The following is a 23,021-nucleotide window of genomic DNA, read 5'->3' as shown; positions in this document are numbered from 1 at the left end:
GTCAAGTTTAAACTGTCTTTTTTTTCTCCTCAAGAAGACAGAACGATTTACCTCATAATCAAATGACAACCAAATTACAATCCCATCATTTTTCCCCAGATATTTCACTTTCTGGGCAAAGAAGATAAAAAGATGACACGTTGAGGCTGCTGCTGCAGTGTCCTGTACAGCTTCTCAACCAACAAACAATAAATCTCCTTTGTCTGAACAGGCTGTTTGTTCTATGAGCTGCCCAAACAAGGGCTGATTGGTTTAATATGAAGTTTCCTGCTTAGACATTAAATCAGCTTTCTGCTTCTTTTTCTTATTATGGCTGTGCTTCACTGACAAGGCCTTTCAAAGGCACATAAGCACTTACAGAACTGGAAATTTCTGTTGATATTTTCTCCGGCTCGAGCCAAGCGTTTTTGTGCCAGCTTGCACTGTGGTTCTGTTTATATTTGCCTTTGAGATAATACACCCCCCCCCCCTCCCCCTGAACTACTAATGGTCTACAGATTATTTTGGTTCACCTTTTCTACTCTGACAACAAACCTTTCTCAGCTGCTGGGCTTGGGTAGCCGGCCAGGAGACGTTATTTTTAACTTTGAAAGGAACTTCACAGATAACGGTGCTATGTTATCCTCCTGAGCCTCTATTCTGTAATCTATGGAAACCGTTCCAAAACGGTGACATCACTGCCCAGATGTGCTTCTCCGGCAGCCCAAGACCGACATGCCTCTGCGGTGAAATGTTTGTGAGGTCACTTCCTTTCAGAAAGGGAGAGGGGAGCTTCGCTGAGATTAAAGATAGCTGAGTCGTACGGCCTTGGATATTTACAGAGTGCGTCTACGTAAGGCTCAAAGCACTTGACCATCCATCTGGTGGTCAGTTTCTTGGCAAAAGTGTATCATTGCAATTTTCTGCATGTAAGGAGATAGGGCCAGAGTCAGTGGGGAAAAAGTGAAGTGTTTTCAACGGAAAACACAAACCAAACTCCTGATCATCATAGTTATGTAAACTGCAGAAGAGCCTTAAATTCATTCCTGACGCTACCTTGATGGGGGTGGGCTGGGCTGTTGACACAGCGTTCAGAAAGTGACAGACGAAGACAAATGATTAGCCATGTTTCAGAACAGAAATAGGTCCACTGTTATTGGTGAGGACTTGGGCGGCTCCTATTGCCGTGACCTATATGCTGCAGTGTTTGTACAAAACAGGAAAGTGGAAACCACTGTTATCTGTGGTAGAGAGGGGGAGAGAACACAGGGGATTTGCGGGTGGCCGGACTCCGCGCCACCTGGGAGCCTCCCTAACCCAGCCCAGTCATTTTATTTGCTTTACTTTTTTTTATTTCCTCTCACGTAAGAGCCATGCTGGCGACAGACGAGATTCCTTGTGTCAGCTGCAGCTGTTGCCGACTTGATTATGATGCAGAAACTATATCGTACAGTCATCAGGGGAGTGCTGACTTCACCAGCTCCACCGAAACGGGCCAGGACCAGGAGGTTGGGTTTCAGACCCGATCTGGTATCCGATGGGCCCTGTGTCTCACCCAACTGAAGCCTGGACATTACAGTGATCATTTTCCTGACACGGCCAGTGGAATGGGAAGCTTCTGATGTGAGGCAGGTCCTGGGTGTAAGTTCCGCAAAAAGACCACTGGGAGTTTTCAATGAGAGCACTCCTCAACACACACACACACACACACACACACACAAACACAAACACAAACACACACATAAACACACACATAAACACACACACACACACGCGCACACACACACACACACACACACACACACACACACACACACACACACACACACACACAAACACACGCACACACACACACACACAAACACAAACACAAACACACACACACACACACACATAAACACACACAAACACACGCACATACACATGCACGCACACACACGCACATACACACACCCATGATGTCCCTCTATCTTCCGGCTGGCTCAATCCTAAATATTTATGATTTCTGTAGTTCAATAATGTCTTCCGATCATTCACCTCATTAAACCACATTAAGAATATTTCTGAATAAGTAAAAGCAGTGGTAATAATAGTAATAATATAGAAGTTAACTTAGTAGTAATAGTAAGGGGGGGTGGAGAGAGGAGGAGAAAGAGTAGTAGTAGAAGTTGTAGTAATTGTTGAAAAAGAACTAGAATAGTATTACCAGCAGCAGTGGGCGTAGTAGCAGTAGTAGTAAATAATGGTAAAAAAACAAAGACAAAAAAAAAAAAAAACAGGCTAAATCAAGATGTGTATTTACTTGATGTTTTGTTACCATGGAAACAGTTGCTTTCGAGCCCAAAGATTAGGACATTAGACTGACATTTCCTGTGTTGTCGGATCGCAGCACCGAAATAACGCGGTGACCTCACCGCTTATCACTGTCCTGTTAGTGAAGTAATGACACGCAGGATGACGAGAACGAGAGACTCAGAGAGCCAACAAGCAGCAGCACGCGTGCAAACGAAGACCCTGAGGACACGCCACAGGTATGCCACTGGGGTGCCAATCAGAAGCGGCACAGACAGCGAGAGGGGCGGACACATACAGATATTATTTCCTCAGATGCTACTGACTGAATCAGAGGTAAATAAAAGCACAATGTCTCATTGAGAAAATCAAGAATTAAACTTTCTGAATTATTCCAACCCACCTGCTTTAGGTAACAAATTTTATCCGTTCAAGTAACAGTTTGTAAAAGGTAAATGTCAGACATTTCTTGGAGGAAACATCAGCCATGCTTGTTAAATAGACTTCCTCTCCCTTAATTTAATATAGTTCTCTTTTTATATTACCATCCAATTCACACTTATTCAACAATACTTGCATGATGGCCTGATGATAATTTGCCTACTTTAAAGCCACTTTCAACCTACTTTAAATCTAAAAACAAACTCTACATTCTCAGCTTCTGAGAACATACTGGCTTTGACTCTTGAGATTTTTTAAACGCATTATGCTACTGTTTTTAAAAGGAATGCCTTCCTATCTTCCAGTCTCCCTGGCTTATTAGCTGATAAAACAAACCAGTCAAATACTGTCTGGACAATCCCTTAAAAGATAAGCATGGTTCATTTATAACTGGAGCCCAGTGTCCTTCACAAGCATTAAAGTCTAAGTCATTTGGCTCAAGGCCTTAGCTGTCATCAGTGAAGCAGCAGGCCCACTTTGGACACAATTAAGCCACTGGTGGGGCTTTTGTGTCCCTGAAGCCTTGTGCTGCGCATTCACAAACGGGAAGTATTTGATGTACAAAAATGTTAAAAATAGCTCTGGACAAGTAACAGCACACAGGGAAGTGATATCTCCATATCTCCGGACACAGAGCAGTCGCAACAGTGGCCATTCCCGTGGAGGTCATCCTGAACGTTTAAACAGGCGGAATGTTCCAGATCTTTTGTGCTTCCAAATCAGGACCCATATGGAAAGGTTAGCAGTGGTAAACACGGAAACACACACGCAGTGGGTCAGTTGCCAAAAGTGTCTATTTGATTAGCGATAATGAAATATGCAAGTCGTGTCCCGTCAGCTGATTCTGATTGAGTAATGCATTGCGTTAGCATGTAAGAACTTATTGAATCATCACGAAACCAGGCTTAATTTAGACGTTGCACAGGTTGAGGTAGAACCAGAAAAGGAACGCAACCTGTCCATTAATCACAAATTGTTTGAAGCTCACCGAACTCTCCGAACCTCACAGACCCAACGCGACTTTAACAAGAAGCAGGTACCGTGCTGCGTTACGCAATGTGCCGTAGCCCCCGAAACCCCCCTCTCGACGGAGCACTTTCCCAGTGTAAACCGAGGAATCCGCCGATGAGCTGCTCTGTCTCTACAGCTCTGAATGCTTCTCGAGAGTGTGATTTGTCTGGATTAAGATGTCATGTTCCGGGCTCTCGTTCACACGACAACAAAGGTGGAGTGACCCGTGATTTATGAAATCTCCCTTTTCGCCTTTTTTTTTTTTTTTTTTTTTGGAGGGGACGGTGCCAGAAGCCAACTCCTTACTCACCCAGCCTCTGGAGGTGAGCTGAGCTGTGTTCTTTCAAGGAAAAGACAGGAACGGCCCATCCTGTTTCAGCACGCCGTCAGACAGGGGGACATTTGCCAAAAACACTTGTGAACCGTGCGGTCTTTTCCTCCCAGCTCATTGTTAGCCGACTCGCTCGTATAAAAGGAGGCCCCTGTGTGTTTACAGCTGAACTTGAGGACTCTTCTCCCGGAGAAATGAATCAAAGCGGGAAAGGAGATGTACAATACGGACAGAAAAATCTGACATCTGTGTCTCTGTGTGAGAGTAAAATATGAGAGCAAAGCCACACGAATCTCTAGAAAGAAAGGGCCCTGTTGCAGTGATGCAATGGTGCTGGCACCAGAGCTTCACTGCCTGCTCCTCTGCATTGTAACAGATGGCAAATCTCACTCAGCACTGTGCATTCAATACCAGGCTAATGAAATAAGCCACAGAACTGTGCCTCTGTGTCGTCCTGTCTACAGCATGGGCACATTGCTCAGTAAGGCAGCGCTTGTTTCCAATGTTTAAAGTTATAGTCAGAAGAGATGTTTTCTGGTATGGGAAGGGACGGAGGAGCATGACAGGAACAGGTCCCAGCTTACCTGTTTAGGCTGATCCCAGGTCAGGGCTGAAGAGGCACAGAGGCAATCCTAGGGCAGAGAAGGGGGGGGGGGTCCTCCAGAAGACTTCTCTCTTCGGCTGCCCGACCCTGAGGCAGACACCATCACCCGACGGGGACTTTGGGCGCCCACTCTGTCTCTCCTCCGAATCGTGAGGTCACGCAGGAAATGTCTTACAGTGCTGGAGTGGGACAGCCAGCCTCTCTGCTCTCGGGGAGTCCACACTGCTGTACACACACTGAGAGAGCCAGAGTGTGTGTGTATGTGAGAGAGAGATAGAGACGGGGAGAGAGAGAGAGAGAGAGAGAGAGAGATAGAGAGAGAGAGAGAGAGACCAATGGGGAGTAGAAGGAGGAGGTCAAACAGTTCTCTTCCCACAAAAGCTCCGGCTTATTAATTTCTTCTTCGACAACAAATGTTGAGGGGGAGAAGGTCTGGCTTGCTCTGACGCTTGTCGGCGGGTTTGTCCTGACCTCTCCTCTGTTCCCCCGGTGTCAGAGAGCTGGAGCGCCGGGCTGAGCAGTGCTGCGTTATATTTATCCCCCCTCTCTCGCTCGCTCGCGGTTCCCAGCAGCTGAGGGGGTCGAGGCAGGCTTTTTCCGGCCCCTCTGACAGCTCTACCATGTCCTCTCACAGCAGCGAGGTCCAGCCTACCCACACCAGCCACAGGCTGCCCCCTGGAACAGGCCTGCAGACTCTGGGATTTGGCCACCCCTGTCCCAGAACACTGCTAGCCTCCTGAGAGGTGAAAACTGACTTTTACCCAAAAATGAATTAATAAATAAATAAAAAAGGTTATCTAGTCTTCCTCATTCCATTGCCTTTGATGGTGTTTGGGTTCTGGGTTCATGGGTGTCTTGCTAGCTCTGATCTATGAATTAAGCTAGGCATTATTAGATTAAACTTCACTAATGCGGGGGGGGGTTGAGGTCTGGAGCCTGTGTGGTTTATACACTCGAGGGTTGTTACCAGGACTCATATTTTCACTTTTTTTCATTACATCACAATAAATGTCGTCGCCGTAAAACACAGCGACAATTTATCATGGCGGTTTACAGCTTACGTCCGGAACGATTTCGGCCTGGACAGGTGTGCGGGTGTTTTTTTGTTTGTGTTCGCTCCTTGTCGGAATGAAATATGACACCCGCAGCAAGCATATGGTGTTAGAGACGCAGATTTGCCCCAACTGAATCCATAAAATGTCCAATATATTATTTTGATTAATCTCGTAATTCACACCCTTCAACAGAGCAGTTGCCTGAGGTGAAGCAGGTGTTTGTTCTTTTAAGGAGGGTTACTCTGCACCCATGGCCCCGTGCTGGTGGCCTTGAAATGGATATTTACTGAATACATGGACTTTTCTCTTTCCTACTCATATGTAGATCTCAGGATATAGATGGATAATGTTATACAGTATATGTGTAATCTTATAATAATTGGATAATGTTTCATGAAAAAGAAAACCTATTTGTAAGTTCATTTCAATGATGCATCCCAGACTGCAGTGTCTCAGGTCATCCTAATGTGAGCAGACCCCAAATGCAGCTCATTACAGATATAATCGAATCAGCAAAAGAGTCTCTTTCCCCACTTCCTAACATTTCAGGATGGTTATGACATCTGGATCCTTCTTAAGGCACTTTAAATCAAATTTATGTGTGTTTTCAAATGACCAAGATTAATGGCAGCAAAGAAGAGTGTTTCCACTTGGATGTAGTTGTTACAGCTTTAGTTTGCTGTCTGATACAGAAACTGTAGGTTTGGAGTGTGTCTTGCATGAGTAATGTACAATTTTGTGAGAAGGCAACAGCATAAGTATATGGGCAATTAGCACTGATATTTGATTGTGTGTTTGTGTGTGTGGGAGTGTGTTCATTGAGTCATCAGTTCAAAATAATGTGGCAGGATGATCCTGTATATAGAAACTGTGGGTTTGGAGGGTGTCTTGCATGGGTGGCAATGTACAGTTTTATGAGAAGGCAAGAGCAGAAGTATATGGGCAATTAGCACTGATGTTTGAGTGTGTGTGTGTGTGTGTGTGTTCGTTCATTGAGTCATCAGTTTAAAATGATATGGCAGAATGGTCCTGTATTCCTACATATCAGAACATTTTTCTGCAGTGCTGGAGTGGAGTATGACATCAGCACAGACCTATGCGAAAAGGCACCGTTTCACAAAGGGTTTTTTTTTTTTTTAATCGCACTAGGGGCGTACAGTACAACAAGGATTGTGATGAAAACATTAATAGGCCATAACCTGTTTTTGCTTTAAATTTGCACATACTTTCCACCTGAACATTGACGTGTCATAAATCAAGGCTAATGTGGTTTTAGAAATACAGTACTTTCATATTCCCTTCGCCCGTTCACATGTGTCCTGCAGGTGTCTGTAAACCTAACTGGGACTTCATGAGATATACAATCATCTGAAAAATATGATTACACAATAAGGAACCAGATGACATTACAAGCACCACAGATCCCTAAATTAAGACGACTGAGAAAAGCTTGCCTTTTAGTCTTTCATATCACAAGTACAAAAAATTCTGGAGGATCAATTTGTAAAACCTGTGAAAAGACAGTTTTCCTTTAAAAAAAGCTATAGAGTCTTGTGTTTTCAAAATATGCCAAATATCACATATGACAGAGAGGGTGGGCACCTGTGTATGTGTGTGTGTGGGTGGGGTACCAAACGAAAACTCCATACGTGATCACATCCTAGCTAGTAGTTGAGCTAACATGTAAATGAGATGGCTTGCTGTGATATACATGTGTGAGTCTTTCATTACCAATGCAGTGAATGTGTCCTGGTGTCATAAAATGACAACGTTATGCTGAAGCAAGACACAAGAGGTCTTAGTATATCATAAATATCAGAGCGGATGGTTGATGCACAGCCAGGTTATACATTCTGCAATACAGAGGAAACCTCACAGAGAGAAACTCCTTAGCTTCTACACACATATTTCAGGGGGGTTTTTCTTGTTTTTAGGCCTTCCAACATACTGATGGCGCACATGTGGCAGCATAGATCTGAGTCACAGATAAGTAGAAGATGTCTTCTGTTGTTTGAGGAAAACAAATCCAAACACCTTACAGTACTTAACCCATTCTCATGTAAATCAGAGCATTTGTGATTGCTCCCTATCTCTGGCTGCTTATTTATACCTGATGGTTTGAACATCAGAATGCTGATTAGTGGATATTTTTTGTCAACTGATTTGATTAGAATAAATTTTACAGCCACTAACATCTGTGTGACTGTGTTGTTCTGTGTGTAGTGAACGCTGTTCCTGGCTAAAGTTTACACGGTGCAGCTGGGATAATCTTTCCAGTTTGTACACCTTTCCAACAGATTACACACGGCCCCCAGAACCGAATCCCGTATTGTCCTTGGTCTTATTAAATCCACAAGCTGGACGCTACTATACGTGTCGATGTTGAATACAAAACTGTGTTTGCACAAATTCCTCCCTGATACGAGTGACTCCATCTCGAGGCCTGAGACACAATATATTATCTGTGCTGGACTTGAGGGACAAAGTATCTGTCTGCTCTCTCCAAAAAAGAGCAAACCAGCTGCAAAAAGGAAAGAATGATTAAACACGTGACCTTCGAAATGAACCAAACTCTACATTGGCGCCGTGTTAACATCCATTATGAAATCTCTGACTTCATCTCTGCAATCTCTAACAATGTACACAAAATAACTGGGACCTAAATTACTACAGACCATTACTGTATCACTTCTGTTGTTAGCAAGTGATTAATGGGCCTGGCTTGTTGCTTTTAAAAATAAACCATTTTGATTCAACAGGACAATAATTAAGAAAAAAAAATACTATAGAAGCCATTCATATATGAGGACTGTTATGTCTTTTAGTACTACCAGTGAGAAAGGCCGGTAACCCGGCAACAGGATTGGGCAGGGGGGTGGGGGGTGGTGAACAGGGAGATTCCAGTCCAGCTGGATGTAAATCAAAAGACAGTAATACCTAATGCCTATTTCTGGAGCATCCTGGCATCTAGAACCTTCTATCAGCTAATAAAAATGGAGCAAGTTTTACTTGATTCTCACCTCTAACAGTGGATTAGAAAGGTCTAAATACAACTGATCTATTATTATACTTAAATGAATATGATTGAGAAGATCACACACAGGACGCTAGTGATACAGCGCTATATTCAGCCCGTGGCCACACACAGCAACACGGCCTATTTTCAAAAGCTGTTTAACGCTCTTGTAAAATCCGCGTCATGCTTTTATGAGTCAGGCTAAAGCAAAATAGAGGTAATGTGGCGCTGCACTGAGCTGAATTGGACTGAGTCACAGTATTTATTCGAGTTTTATATTTTATTATTATTATTATTATTATTATTATTATAATGGCTGCTTATGCCATGGCTCATTTATTTACCTTATGAAAAGTTGTTGCTTTACAGAGCTTCATGTAATTGCCCAAATACACCAAATACAGATCACTCACTGTGGTAAGTCAGAGTGAGACCAGCCCTCTTTATCCGAATCGTAAATTCTAGCCGGGTTTGTACCGTTTCACTGACTGAAGTTATTTGGTGCAAAAGTGGTCTGCATGCCTCTCATACGTCTGTGGGATGTTTTAGGGAGACGACAGCGGGGTAAGCACTTGCCCAGTGAATCCTCATTCATGACAACCAGTTCACTTTCCCCTGACACCACTTCAGCGTCATCGAACATCTGTTCTCCTTACTGCAGAACCCATATGTGGTTTCCGCACCCTCTGGTGAGGCTACGGACGATCACCCATACACCCAGCCTCCATAACAACAGTTAGGCTGGTTATGAAACTAGAGGACAAGGTAAATTTGCTCACATAGTTTCTTCCGCAGGGTTAGCATCTGTGTTCAGTTGTGCTCATGTGACTGTAATAACATGACATGGCGATTTTGAGACAGGCGACTGGCACGGTAGCGGTCCTATTCGTTTTGTGCCATAATATAAATCCCCCCCAAATCAACCCCTGCACTTGCTCCCAGCCCCACCCAGATGAAGTTGATTTTCTCAGCACAGGTAATGTACTGTATATACACTCAACACTATGTGACACTCACCAGCAGTTGCCCGGCTGGTTACAACGTTGTTGTCAATATTAGGACTACAACGACTGTTCTGACTGCTGTAATGGATTATTTTGACTATTATAATGCAATGATCACAGATTTAATTTTCCCATTCAAACCTTCAGACGAAATGAAAATTGACTAAACAAACCATGGATGGCAATAAAAAATACCAATAGATATAGAAAGGACTTTAGTTCTCAGCTGTACCTTACTCAGGACTGTCCTGGCATGAGAGCTCTGCTAGCATGTCAGATTAGATTACTCATCAGCAGCCGATTCCCGTTTCACTTGCCTTTGTGGTGGAGCCCAGTGGATCCTGAGCCTTGAAAGAGGGTTAGATAGCCTGGGGCAGGTCAGACAACCACGAAAGAATTTCATATTAACTCGTCTCAGTTCCCAGTCTGTAAGACATCGCACAGACATTTTACATTTTCAGCGAAGTCGCTCCTCAAAACACATTGAGGGAATTTTCACTCATGCACTCTTACACACTCTTACTGTCACACAGGCCTGTGTTTCTGGCAGCTCTACACCCAGCTTTAGCAGCATGCTTTAACACAAAGTCCAGACCTGCTCAGTTCAGCGCTGCACATACACACCATGTTCACTGTTCCACTGTCCTCACTTACTTGTCCTGAATAATAACCACCAAACAGCATGTGGAAATCTCCCTCTGGCGAGCTGGATATGGCTGACTCTGCACGTGTCTCTAACTGTGAGTATTGTTCATATCCCTCAAAAGCAACCACTCTTTACCACTAGTCAAAATTTTGAAAAATGATGTGATAGGACATAATTGACTATCTTATGTATTCAGAGATATCTGCTACTGACAAGAAGTTGTGAACTAGATGTCCTAGATATCCAGTAGAAAGGCTTCCTCTATCGCTTCTTGCAAACGCATTCATAATCAGACCGTTAACAGATTACCATGAATTCAGGTCATAACGCCTCAAGACTATGGCATTATAGAACAATATTGAGCTTTACTGCCACCACGTGGTCAAAAGGATAATTACAACAGTAAGTCAACAGTCTCACCTTCTACAGTTTCGCACAGCAGATTGCACATGTTGGTCTTTAATCAATCAGTCAAGCAATTAACAGACCCATCAATGTAATATTCATTTTGAACAGCGCCTTTCTAGTGTGTGGCATGAGAGGCAACGTGGCCGGCATCGTTGTTTGCAAGTTCCCGAGTCTGAATGGCACAGCTATTTGTATAAAGCCATACACTGACGTACAGGTATATGATTTGTACATGCGAATACCTTGCGGGTTTTGTATGATGAAGCTTTTGTTCCTTGTGATGTGAATACTCTCAACGGAAAACGAGTTAATGCAATGTATGTACAGACTCAGCTGTATATGTGAACTGTTAAACTGTTTTTTTTTTTTTTTTTGGGGGGGGGGGGGATTTATATACTTTTTTGGGAAAGATACCAACATGTGTTATATATAGCACAAGGTGGGAAGGACAGGCATTTTGGTCAAATACACATTCTCTAGTCTAGAGGTTAGTCCCGCTGTTGCTTTCCGCTCCTGCTCAAGTACTTTTGACAGTTAATTGTGACTGTCAAAAGTACGGTGAGATGAAATCCAAAAGCCTAATTGATTTACGTGAAATAACAGAAAAAAAACTCGCAGAAAGTACTTCCTCCGTTCTATATCGACCACATTCCCCATCCGTTCAAGTCGCTCGTCCGTAACTCGCCATGTCACGTGATTGGCGTCACATGAGCGCCCACGGGACGTGAAGAAGTGTGCGAATTTACGTTGCCCCCTAGTTTTGTAAACAGTAAGAGTGTTATTATGGAGGCTTGGTATATGGACGATTCGAACGAAGATCAGAGACTACCCCATAAACTCGACCCAAACGTACCCGTCACTTTGGAAGAGTTACAGAAAATAGGAGTTTTCCACTGGAAGGTGGGATGGCCGCTGCCGTGCGTGCAAGTTCAAATGCGTCAGTAATGTGTGCAAGTCAGAAAACTTGGTTAGCTGGCTAATCTGAACACCGTAATAAACGTGTTTCTGCAAAGAGTATTCTCCCACATTTTCAAAGAGCAGTTAGCAGTTAGCTTCTTATACCATGCCGCAATCAATACTAGTAGCTGTCGTAATTCAGAGACAGATAATGGTGCGCAGTCTGCACCAGCTAGTTAGCTAGTCTAGGTATATCATTTGGACATCGGTAAACTGTCAAATAATGTATTACAAGTGTAAATTAGTGAAGTGCAGCAAGAACGCTTGAGACAAATCAAATAGATAAGAAAAACTAATTTCGTAGTTCGAGATATCTTCGCGATATTTAATTTAGCTGCATAAAAAAAATCCTGATCACAGCTGCAAGTCTCTCCTGAGCCATGCACGGTGAACGCTACAACGTAGCTATCCTGTCAGCGATGTCACATTCAGCAAAAGTAAATTATGACTGATAACACTCAAGCTAGTTATTCCTTGAATACCCTGGATAAACCCACATGTACCCAGGATCAGTATTTTGGAGAGGCACCGTACCTGCCATACAGAGAGTGGAAGTCGTTCATGACTTGAAACGCGTTATTTCTGATTTTCCCAGTTAAATGCTGACATTCACGAGACAGACCCGGAGCTGCAGAAGATCCGTGAGGAAAGGGGTTATTCCTACATGGACATCATAACCATCCATCCGGATAAGCTACCCAGTTACGAGGAAAAGGTAGGTGTCCTCAAACAAACAGGAGCTTCTTCTCACGGAATCGGAATAATCTAGAAGATTGCAGTTTTTGGATGATGAGGTCTGAGTTAAAATTAAAACAACTGACACTATTTCGCACATGCTTAACTGATATTTTGTTTTGGTAACATTTCTTAAAAATAAACGCGGACAAGCAAATTGATTGCGCCTTGCATATATTCGCATTATTTAGGTATTAAAAAAAAAAAAAAAACTTTCCATGCATATAATATCCAGCTGTATATCCAGATATACAGCTGAACATTTAGCGAACCTGCAGGGCCCTCCGAAAGTATGTTAACGGTAGAGTGGAATTTGATGTTTTTGCTACTTTAGGAATTTGCATTTGAGATCAAAAAATGACTAAGAGACCAGGTGGAGACTAGCTTTTAGCTTTTATTTCATGCTTGCACCTATATTTTTATAATTTTATAGAAAGAGCCATTTTAATGTTGAGTCCCCTTTTTCAGATGTGCAGAAGTTAGTTAACAGATGAATGAAACAGATGAACAAATCAAAGTGATAAGGTCTAATATTTGGTTGCATAGCCCTTTGATGCAGTGACTGCATCAAGTCTACGACCCACTGACATTACCAAATGTGTGGTATCTAAATTTGGAAATGCTTTTCCAGGCCTTCACTGCAGCAGCTTTCTGGTGATGTTTGAAGACAGAGAGCCCCAGTATCAGTCTCCTCTTCAGCAAGCAAAATGCATGCTCAGTTGGATTTAGATCTGGTGACGGACGTGGCCAGTCTAAAACCTAACACCTTTTGTCATTGATAAACTCTTTGGTTGCACAGGCAGTATGTTTGGGGTCATTGTCTTGTTGCAGGATGAAGAGCCGGCCAATGAGATTGGAGGAATTACTTTGTACATAGCCAGACAAAGACGTCAGTACACTTCTGAATTCATCCTGCGGCTGCCATCATCTCTTACGTCAATAAAGACGAGTGAGTCAGTACCAGAAGCAGCCATATATTCCCAGCCCATGACATTATCTCCTCCACGTTTCACAGATGAGGTGAAATGTTTTGGATCATGGGCAGTTCCTGTCTTTCTCCACATTTTTGGCTTTCCATCACTTTGGTGAAGGTGTATTTTGGTCTCATCTGTCCATAAAACTTTGCTCCAGAACTCTTCTGGCTCGTCTCGTATTTTTTGGAAAATTCTAATCTAGCTTTTTGATTCTTGCTGCTGATAAGATGTTTGCATCTTGCAGAATACCCTCTATAATTCTGCTGTCGAAGTCTTCTGCAAACAGTGGATTGTGATATTTTCACATCTGCACTGGCAGTGATGTCACTGACCGTTGTTTTAGGGTTTTTCTTCACAACTCTTAGGATTTTTCTGTCATCAGCTGCAGTTGTTTTCCATGGGTGACCTGCTCTGTGTTTATTTTGAAGTCCACCAGTGGTTTCCTTTTTTTTTTTTTTAGAACTTTCTAAATTGCTATACTTGATATAACCATTTCCTATGCTGTGGTTCTTAATGAGTTTTTTTGTTCTCTCATTGTACAGATTAGCTGTTTTTCTGTCATAGTCATTTCTCTGGTTTTCATGCAGGTGTATGCCTTCTTGCTCCAAATGCAATCTCCACAGATGAAAAGATGAAATCAAGGCTAGACACCCACTGCCGTTTTATGTGTGAATAATCCATGCAAAAGGAGCTTCTATATAACATCACATAATATCCTGCGAACCTTGCATAGTTTTCATTTTCATCCTAAGATAATTTCTACAGCTGGATATTTGGTACCTTTCAGCTGAAGATGTTCTTTGAAGAGCACCTTCACCTTGATGATGAGATTCGCTACATATTAGAGGGGAGAGCGTACTTTGACGTCAGGGACAAAGACGACAAGTGGATCAGAATCGCTATGAGCAAGGGGGACATGATAACCCTGCCAGCGGGGATATACCACAGATTCACGCTGGACCAAACAGTGAGTTGCTGCCGTGCCACTTCTGGCTTTGACCGTTGATCCTGATTCTGAAGTTTAAGGCTGCAATTTTCCGTCAGATGTCGGCGCATTAAAGATACTTTGCCTAACAGTCTGTGCTGTTGTTTCATATGTGTTTTCTAGAACTACACGAAAGCAATGAGGCTTTTCGTAGGCGAGCCCGTGTGGAAAGCCTACAATCGGCCGGCAGAAGACTTCGAGATCCGGCAGAAATATGTGAACTCCCTCGCTGCCTGAGTTTGAGCGCTGTGTGATGTGGGTGCACGTGTTACCATGGTTACTCGCTGAACTCTTACCGTAGCAGAGAACAGTTGAACATCGCAAGACGTTCTGCTCAAACGCCTTATTTTCTGTTCCTTTATAGCAAATAGATCTTGTGAAAGGTAGATTTTTATTGGGTAATACAAATAAATGATTATCTCAAATTGAGGAAATAATTGGGGGGGGGGGGGGCAGTTGTTCTGATTCTGAGGAGCAAAGCTTCATTCTCGTGCCCGTACAGGGAGAGTCAACACATGCACGCTGGACAGGTGATACAGTCAACTCTATTGTGAAGTTAGAAACATTGTTTAATAAAGGGCTTTCCGTCTAGAGCATATGTGACTCAGGACACACACACCCAATGTGGGAGAGGCCTCTTGCTTGTTTCAGCACTATAATATTATACAACAGGGTGAGCAGTAGGTTCCCGTGAACAACATTCACACAATATTCTTCCACACATTTCCTGTTAATTATATGCTTTCTCTTGTCGATTAAATTTTAGTTTGAACTATTTCAGGGTATGAATATGAAAAAAGTACCAATAAACAAGATTTGCTTACAAGGCAGTCTAAAATTCTTATACTGTTTTTAAGGAATATTAAAAAAAAACACTTCTAGTTTTTAGAGCTTTAGGGGTAAGTACAGAAGTATTCAGCTCATAATATTTGAGAAATTGTAACCACTGACATTAGCTGGGACAGACAGAGGAGTGAATATTGTAACCTTTTTAATGCAATCAGCACTACAAATTAATGAATAAAAAATTATAATAACACAAATCTGTCTGTTGTCTGAATTGACTGTGGAAACATACAGCTGGGGTATTGGAAAAACACACAACTTGAGTGAATGTGTATACCTTGATGTTAGTGATGTTAATGCCCACCACCCGGCGAAATGGAGGTACGCTTCAGGTGGCAGGAGCTCTGTCCCTCAGTAACCTCACCTGAGCAGCTCACAGACACCTGCTTTATGACGGTCAGGTGTCCACATGGCCATTTTGAAGGTAATCGCTCCCAGCTCTTCCAGGCTCTTTCCCCTCTGGATCTTTTCTGCAGTATTTCAGCAGATAGTTGTATCTTATGTTGTCACTTCTATAAAGATATACTGTGTGTGTGTCTGTCTGTCTGTCTGTTTTAAATGGCTACATTCCCAAAAAGTCATCCTTAGTGTTTCACATTAAAGATGACGCTGAAGATTCAACTGTTTTGGCATACTGCCTTCCGCAATGAAAAGATGTTATTCTGATGTCAGCCTTTGTATACCTAACTCTGAAACATCACCACAGGTGTACTTTTTACATTCATTTTGTCATGTAGCAGATGCTATAATCCAAAGCGACCTCCAAAGTACAAGGTGCATTTAATGAAATGGTCTGAAATGTTGGACCAGGTAATTGTAGAGGAATTTGCCATCAATGCCTTTCCTTTGCTTAGGCTACTATGAAAATCTTTACTCATGGTATCTGAAGGCCACATGCATTTGTAGTTGAAGTGGATTGTGCTCTTGATCAGACTACAGGCTGAAAAAGTTAAATGTGGTGAAACTCTGTTTTCTTTGGGGGTTGGGGGGGGGGGGGGCACACATTCCGAAGTGTAGTGCTCCTTTACTTTGTTACCTACTTGCTACCTCCCTGGCTCGTTTTGTCACTTGTCACTGTGGACTTGTGAGAAGTATGAGCGTAACCTGGCATGTGTGCAAATGTAGAGAAAAAGAAAAAAAATAAAATGGCACCAGACGGACCTCGAGAAGGACGGGGCCTACCTGCTGCCTGGGTCTCCTTGGGTCCTGTTGGGCCAGCTCGTCCTCGCCCGCTTCGGTGGCCAGCTCTGCAGTCTCGGGGAGCGTCCCGTATTTTGTTTCTTTCCCTTTTTTTTTTTCTTTTGTATTTTTCTTAAAATATCCCGTGAGTGGCACCCGTGCAAGTTCTCTTCCCATGGGCTTGTGGATGGCGTCGGCGACCAACCTTTTTGGGTTAGGTAGGTTAGGTAAATTGTTCTGCTGAATTTACTCTAAACCTATATGCGCATAAGTCAACTTCTTTTCACCATTAGCTTTTTTCTGCACCTGCTGCAGCCAGAACCCACGAGGTGATCACTCTCGCACCATCCTTTCTCTTGGGAGGCAACCAAACACACCACCTCCATTGGATCACCTGGAGCTCCTGTTACAAACTCGCTACTCCCCCGGCTCGTGGTTATGTAGTGTGAACGGGAAGTAGGGCTACAACCTGACATGAGTGTAAATGTACAAAAAAAATTCAAAATAAAACTGGCACCGGACGGCCCTCGGCCTGTTCTCGGTGTCAGTCTGGGCCAGCTCGGTCTTGCCCCGCGGTGGCGGCCAGCTCCGCGGTTGTTGTAGGCGTTCAGGTTTTGTTTTTATTATTTTTATTAATTTATTTTTTAGTTTCCTTTTTTCCTAAAAGTGTTAGCACCCACCATGCAAAAAAAAAAAAAAAAGGCAAAAAGAAATCCCTCAACCTGTGGGAGGATGTGGATGGCGTTGGCGTCTGTCGCGGTGGGGTTCACTGGCCGTCATTGTGCCGTCATTATTTTTTTATGTTACCAACCGAAATGCGCATAACTTAAATTACTTTCATCGCTAGCTCACACACTGATTCGGCTTCGTGCCCACGAGTTGATCAAGCTCGGACCCTCCTTTTCTTTGGAGGCAAACCACATACTCATTTCAAACTTGCCGCCATTCCCACGCCAAACTCCATACCTCTGATCACCTGGAGCTCCTATGAAGGCAACCAGAGGTAACCCCACCCCTCGAGGGACCGTCAGGTGCGTGATGACATAGCAGCAGGTGCCAAAAGAAAAACCCAAAACAAATTAATACGTGTAGGTGTGTGAGTGAGACACTACCCCCTCGTAACACTCCTTATAGCAATCAAATGACAGGTAGCCCCGCCTTCTGAGGAACCGTCAGCTGCGTGATGACATCAGCAGCAGGTGCCTAAAGAAAATAAATAAACCCAAAACACTGCACGTGTGTCCGGGAATGGCGGTCTACCCACTCATAACAACTTGCATTTACTTGTAGTTTATCAGTGCAGAAGTCTGAGGGCTGAACGTTTATGCATGAGAGGGGCTTTCTGACCTTGGTCTTCAACAGCCCCGTTCCAGGTCTGTTTCAGAACTCAAACTTTGTTTCAGCCTCACACACTTATTGGGAAGGAGACCAAATCAGGTCAATCAAGACAATAAATCCTTGGTTGTTTGCAGTTGGAACAAAAACCTGCAGACACTGCAGCCGGACTGGAAATCCTCATACTCATGAGGGTTAAATTGTACTGCACCAGCACACAGTACACCAAACAACCTTTTCTCAGCTGCGCATCCTCTGCAGTGATGGTAAAAAATAAGCTCCCCCTAGTGGCCATCACTGACACCTGCGGGAGACATTGTGATGACCACATCTCAACACTGGAGCAGCATCACACCTATCTAGGCTTCACAGGGAACCAGGAAAAAGTCTTTAATGAGATGGATAAATGTATCCTTCTGCATGAGCTCTTTTCTTGTTATGTTTATGCAGAGTATCTGTTATGTTCAGAGGAATAAGTATTGTCCATTTTACTTCAACAGAGCAGATATTACTCAAGATCAAGTCATACTCGTCAGACTGGCAGACTTTTCATATTTTGTGCAAACGGCTACAGTCCTACACTGTAAGAGGTCAGTAAATAATTTCTGAAGGAAAGTTTAGTTTTAAGATCAGTAAAAGTTTATTTGGATTAACAAGGTTCCTTTTCTAACATCCAAAGCAATACAGTACAGTTTTTAATGACTCCACTAGCTAGACAGGGCATGTAAACCATGATATTTGTTCTCAGACGCGAATCATTGTGGAAAAGACATCAGAGGAATATTTTACAAGATTTCCCTACTAAAATATGTACAGTTTTGGATTTACCAACTATTTTACATTCCTTTTTTGGTGGGGTCCAGGGCGTCTGGGTGTCCCTCGCCTGTTTGAAAGAGGCTGCATTCTTTGTGTCCCCTTGCACTGACCAAAGCACTGAACTCGGAGCGAAGCACTCGCATCATTCCACCATCAGCAGAGAGGATGTAGTGAGATGTGTTTTCATTATCTGCCTGGTGTGCGTGCGCACGCACACACACACAAACACACGCACACAAACACACACACATTCACACTTCATTAAGTGACTGTGGGAGAGCGTTGAGATGTATTTTTCTTGTCTACCCAGTGACGCACACACACATACACACACACATTCACACTTCATTAAGTGGCTGTAGGGAAGTAGCGAGATGTATACGTTCTTCCTCCCCAGTGACACACACACACACACATACACATATACACACACACACTTAAATGCATACACACGCATCATTTGATTAGATGACTCAGAGAAAATGGTTAGACATGTAAATCTTCCCCAATGACACACGCACACACACATCACTTCATTAGGCGACCCTCTGAGGAAATGGTAAGATATGTACCTCTTTCCTCCCCAGTAACTAGCACACGCACATACACGCACACACACACACATCACTTCATTAGGCAACTCTGAGGAAATGGTAAGATATGTACCTCTTTCCTCCCCAGTAACTAACACACACACACGTACGCACGCACACGCACACACTACCTCGGCAGGTCTCTCCACGCGGGCGCCCTGCTCGGCGCCTCCACCCCAGGCTTTACACCAGTTTCAGGCACTGGGTGTTGAAGCTGTCCCCCTCCCTGCAGGCCACGGCCTCCAGCAGCGCCTGCTTCTTCTGGGTGCTGCGGGACGACTCCAGCTCGTACATGGTGGTAAGGTTGAACAGGACGCTCTCGTGCAGGTACAGCGCTGGGTCCTGCTGCACCAGACCCTCCAGCTGGCCCAGGGACTCCTTCAGCCGGCCCAGGTACAGCAGGCAGACGGCTGCGTTGTTGTTCGCCTGGGGAGGGGGAAAAAAAAAAACCCCCAGCCAAAGCAGAGAGGCTTCGTTTAGGGCAGTCTGCTGCCTGTGTGTCTGAATCAGCGGGGAGTGCCTAACATTCGGGCTGACGCAAAGCTGACGCCACTCTCACATACTTCATAACAAGGAAATTAAAACCTGACGTAAGAGAAGATGCTTCTATTAACTACAGACAGGAGCTGCACAAGTTTATGCTACACTTGCAACACAGGAGTTCAAAAGTTTTCTACAAGCAGTTTTCTGAAGCGGCAGCTGCCCCCACCCCCCACCGACACACCACCACCCCCACCACCCCCAACCCCCCCTTTACACTTATTAATCTGGGTTTGGGCAGGCAGTCAAAGGAGATCAGTGAGCCCTCTATACAGAGCTTTTCACTCCCCTTCTCTAACACCCCTTATTCCTACCTGGGTTACCAGGTTCTGTTGTCTGGGAATCCTGCTAGTACAATAATCTAAATAATAAATAAAGAAATACGAGGCTTCCTGATTCGAGACGGTAATAAGCCATAAGCGGTGCTTCAGCGCTTGGGTTTTAATGACTGAAGTGGACAGGTCAGGTTAAGGAAATCACTTGGCACTGAGAGTGAGAAACTGAGCACCTACCACAGGGTTTTTGGGGTCAATTTTCAGAACTTCTGTGAAGGAAGCGTGAGCTTCTGCGTAGTTATTCTGACTGAGGTATACGAAGGCCCTGAAAAGAAAAGCAACCGTTTTACAGAAATTAGTCTTATAGAAATTAGTACATTCATGAACAAAGAGACTAAATAATACCTCAGATAAAGTTAAAATGTATTGGTTGCGGTCCCCTTACATTTCAGCTGGCTGTGATTAAATTCAGTAGCCCCACTATGTTGGTTTCTACTGGCATTTACCTTTGAGCTTTGGATCAGCACATTCTCCTAGTCTCCCAATGTTGCCTATTCCTTAGTGGAACAACATGTGCCCCAAAATGTTCAAAAGCATCTGAAATACAACTTCTTTTGGCAATTCAATTCAGGAGCTGACTCCTGAGTCAACTCCTTTCATTTGATTCACATCCGAAACCTGTTCCACTAAAAGCAACGTACTGTAGGCCACAGAAATGATTTCAGTGATAGTTTGGTAGCATATCCACTTGGGGGCAGCATTAAGTCATTCATTCACGTCCATTCAAGTCATGCATTCTGGCTTGTTATCACACCTAAAAACAGCCCACCCTGGATGATTTCTGTCAATCACGAGGAAGAGATGGCCGCATAGTCTCAATGAATGTCGAATGAAAGCAAGCCAATACTGTGACTGTGTATTAAACAAGTTCCAAAGGTTGGAATCATGCAATCGATCCTGATGGAGAACCAATTTTCTCGAAATTGCGAGTCGATTCTGAGAACACAACAGATGGAAATTGTCAGCAGATTTTTCTGGAATTGACACTCCCTAAGTCGGGCTCAGAAACAGTGTTCTGTCCCGGTGGACCTAAACTACGGTGGCCCTCTTTACACTGGCAATTTCTCAGGATCCTACTTAATAAACACATGCATTTTCTTTCCTTTATATCTAGAACTGCATGCCTAGCCTTTTCCATTTATTTAAACCACACCATACATATCTACACCGTATATACACTTGTGATACTGAACTCACACTGCACATAAGGCTTAAGAGAGCACGTGACTTCATGTCCACCAATCACATTCAGCGCCCCTGCGCTCTGGCGCCCTCTGCAGCCTGTCTGCGTGAATTACCTGTTCATCAAAACGAACGTGCTGTGCTCGCTTCCCTTTGACTGAGTGCCTTTCTCCACCTCCTCGAAGTACTTCTCGGCCGTCTTAATGTCCCCGATCTGAGGAGGGAACATAAACAGAGCAATGAGCTTCGGCGAGGGGCGCTAATAAAAGCACCGGGAGAACATATTAAAAACGTGACCCCCGGTCTCCTCTCGCTGCGGCGGGATCAGGAGGGACACGGGAGCAGCTCGGGTGGCGGGAAATGAGAGAGGAGAGGTGAGGAACACCGCGCTGACTGACAGCTTTAATTCCACACTCGTTTCGCCCCACCTCTGGAGATGAGAGAGAGAGAGAGTGTGTGTGTGTGTGTGTGTGTGTGTGTGTGTGTGTGTGTGTGTGCGTGTGCGTGTGCGTGTGTGGCAGAGAAAGCCCAGCCACCTCTTATTTTTCCTTACATACACAATGAAAGCACATGAATGATCAAAGAGGAGGATCCAAGGGGAAACCTTCCTGTATGCACCACAGAAACACACACACACACACAAACCATTTCATTAGGTGTCTCTCTGAGGAAATGGTTAGGTATGTGCCTATTTCTTCCCTAGTGACACATACACACACACACACACACACACACGCACGCACGCACACACACACGCGCAGGTGCGCACGCGCGCAGGCGCGGAGCCCGCCCAGAGTGCCGCTCCGGGTCGCCGGTCTCCGCCGGCCGCTACCTGCAGGAATATCCTCCCGATGGCACTGAGCAGCTGGCCGGTCTGCTCCGGCTGGTACCGGGTGATGGCGTGGTACGTCTCCACGGCGAGCACGTAGTCCTGGGGGAGACAGAGAGAGCCAGCCAGCTGTGATCCTCCTCCTCCTCACCCTCACCGCCACGCGGAATCACTCCCTCCGTCACGCCGCTAACGTCGGCAGAAAACGCTGATCAAAGCAGCCGTGCGTCAGGCTGAGAGACCGGGAGGCAGACCGCGGCACACCGGAATAAATCTCTACAAGATTCGCTATAAATCTCTGAAACACGCGGTGTCTGGAGCGCGCCGTTAATGTATTCTGTAGGCTTCGGTACAGCGTGTACCATATGGACGCCTGGCGCACCTGCTGATGTGACTTCCTTGAGACAGCAGAGGGCGCTGCAGCTCTCGGGATTGATCCCAGCTCCTTGTCTCACAAAGGAACTGATTAGTATGAGGAATCATCCAACGGGCCATTTACGCAGTTTGTGGTTTGTAATGAATGATTGGGTTTTGGCCCAAAGATGTGTGCGAGTAGTACTGGGGCGGAGATGCAAACAGCGCCCCTCTCACACGATTGGGTGAGCTAAAACACAGCGTAGCTTAGCTAAAAACATCGCTCCTCATCGTGGCTGTTCTCCTCTCTCCTCCAAAGAAGAGGGCCTTGCAGATGCACTCAACTACAGTGTAGGTTTAACTCAGACATTTTTCATGTCCTGTTCACATTACATTCCATTATGTTACATGCATTTAGCAGACGCTCTAATCCAGAGCTGCTTGCAGCACAACAGAACACTGTACTGTCACTGTCCTGTTGCTTGTCACAAGCCCCCATCTGTAAAGGACAGGCTCTGTATGCTCTCCATCTGAAATTGGTCATCTGTTGTCCTCTGTCCCTTCAAAAGTTTGC

General features: G+C 44.4%; 3 protein-coding genes across 6 annotated transcripts in view; 1 reads left to right on the top strand and 2 right to left on the bottom strand.

The window, feature by feature from the left end:
• LOC118786715 (filamin-A-interacting protein 1-like) overlaps window positions 1-4,931 on the bottom strand; it is a 34,076-nt gene extending 29,145 nt beyond the window's left edge. For both annotated transcript variants that reach the window (XM_036541997.1, XM_036541999.1), the window contains exon 1: window positions 4,639-4,931. The gene's annotated coding sequence lies outside the window, so the exon portion shown is untranslated. The remainder of the gene's footprint in view (window positions 1-4,638) is intronic.
• Window positions 4,932-11,499: 6,568 nt separating this feature from the next.
• Window positions 11,500-15,439, top strand: adi1 (acireductone dioxygenase 1). The gene is made up of 4 exons (XM_036541980.1): window positions 11,500-11,687; window positions 12,340-12,459; window positions 14,241-14,420; window positions 14,562-15,439. The coding sequence occupies exons 1-4, from the start codon at window positions 11,571-11,573 to the stop codon at window positions 14,673-14,675; spliced, it is 531 nt and encodes a 176-aa protein (XP_036397873.1). The 5' UTR covers window positions 11,500-11,570; the 3' UTR covers window positions 14,676-15,439.
• Window positions 15,440-18,461: 3,022 nt separating this feature from the next.
• The window catches only part of trappc12 (trafficking protein particle complex 12), a 28,057-nt gene continuing 23,497 nt past the window's right edge, over window positions 18,462-23,021 (bottom strand). For 2 of the 3 annotated variants that reach the window (XM_036541977.1, XM_036541978.1), the window contains exons 9-12: window positions 22,097-22,195; window positions 21,381-21,478; window positions 20,260-20,347; window positions 19,391-19,633 (exon numbers count right to left, since the gene is read on the bottom strand). In XM_036541977.1, coding sequence (XP_036397870.1) covers window positions 19,391-19,633; window positions 20,260-20,347; window positions 21,381-21,478; window positions 22,097-22,195 — 528 coding nt within the window. Of the gene's footprint in view, window positions 19,634-20,259; window positions 20,348-21,380; window positions 21,479-22,096; window positions 22,196-23,021 lie in introns of all 3 variants that reach the window. The other variant, XM_036541979.1, reaches the window with a different exon arrangement.

Source organism: Megalops cyprinoides, chromosome 12 (assembly GCF_013368585.1).
Source record: "Megalops cyprinoides isolate fMegCyp1 chromosome 12, fMegCyp1.pri, whole genome shotgun sequence".
NCBI lineage: Eukaryota > Metazoa > Chordata > Actinopteri > Elopiformes > Megalopidae > Megalops > Megalops cyprinoides.
This window is presented reverse-complemented; position numbering and strand designations above follow the sequence as displayed.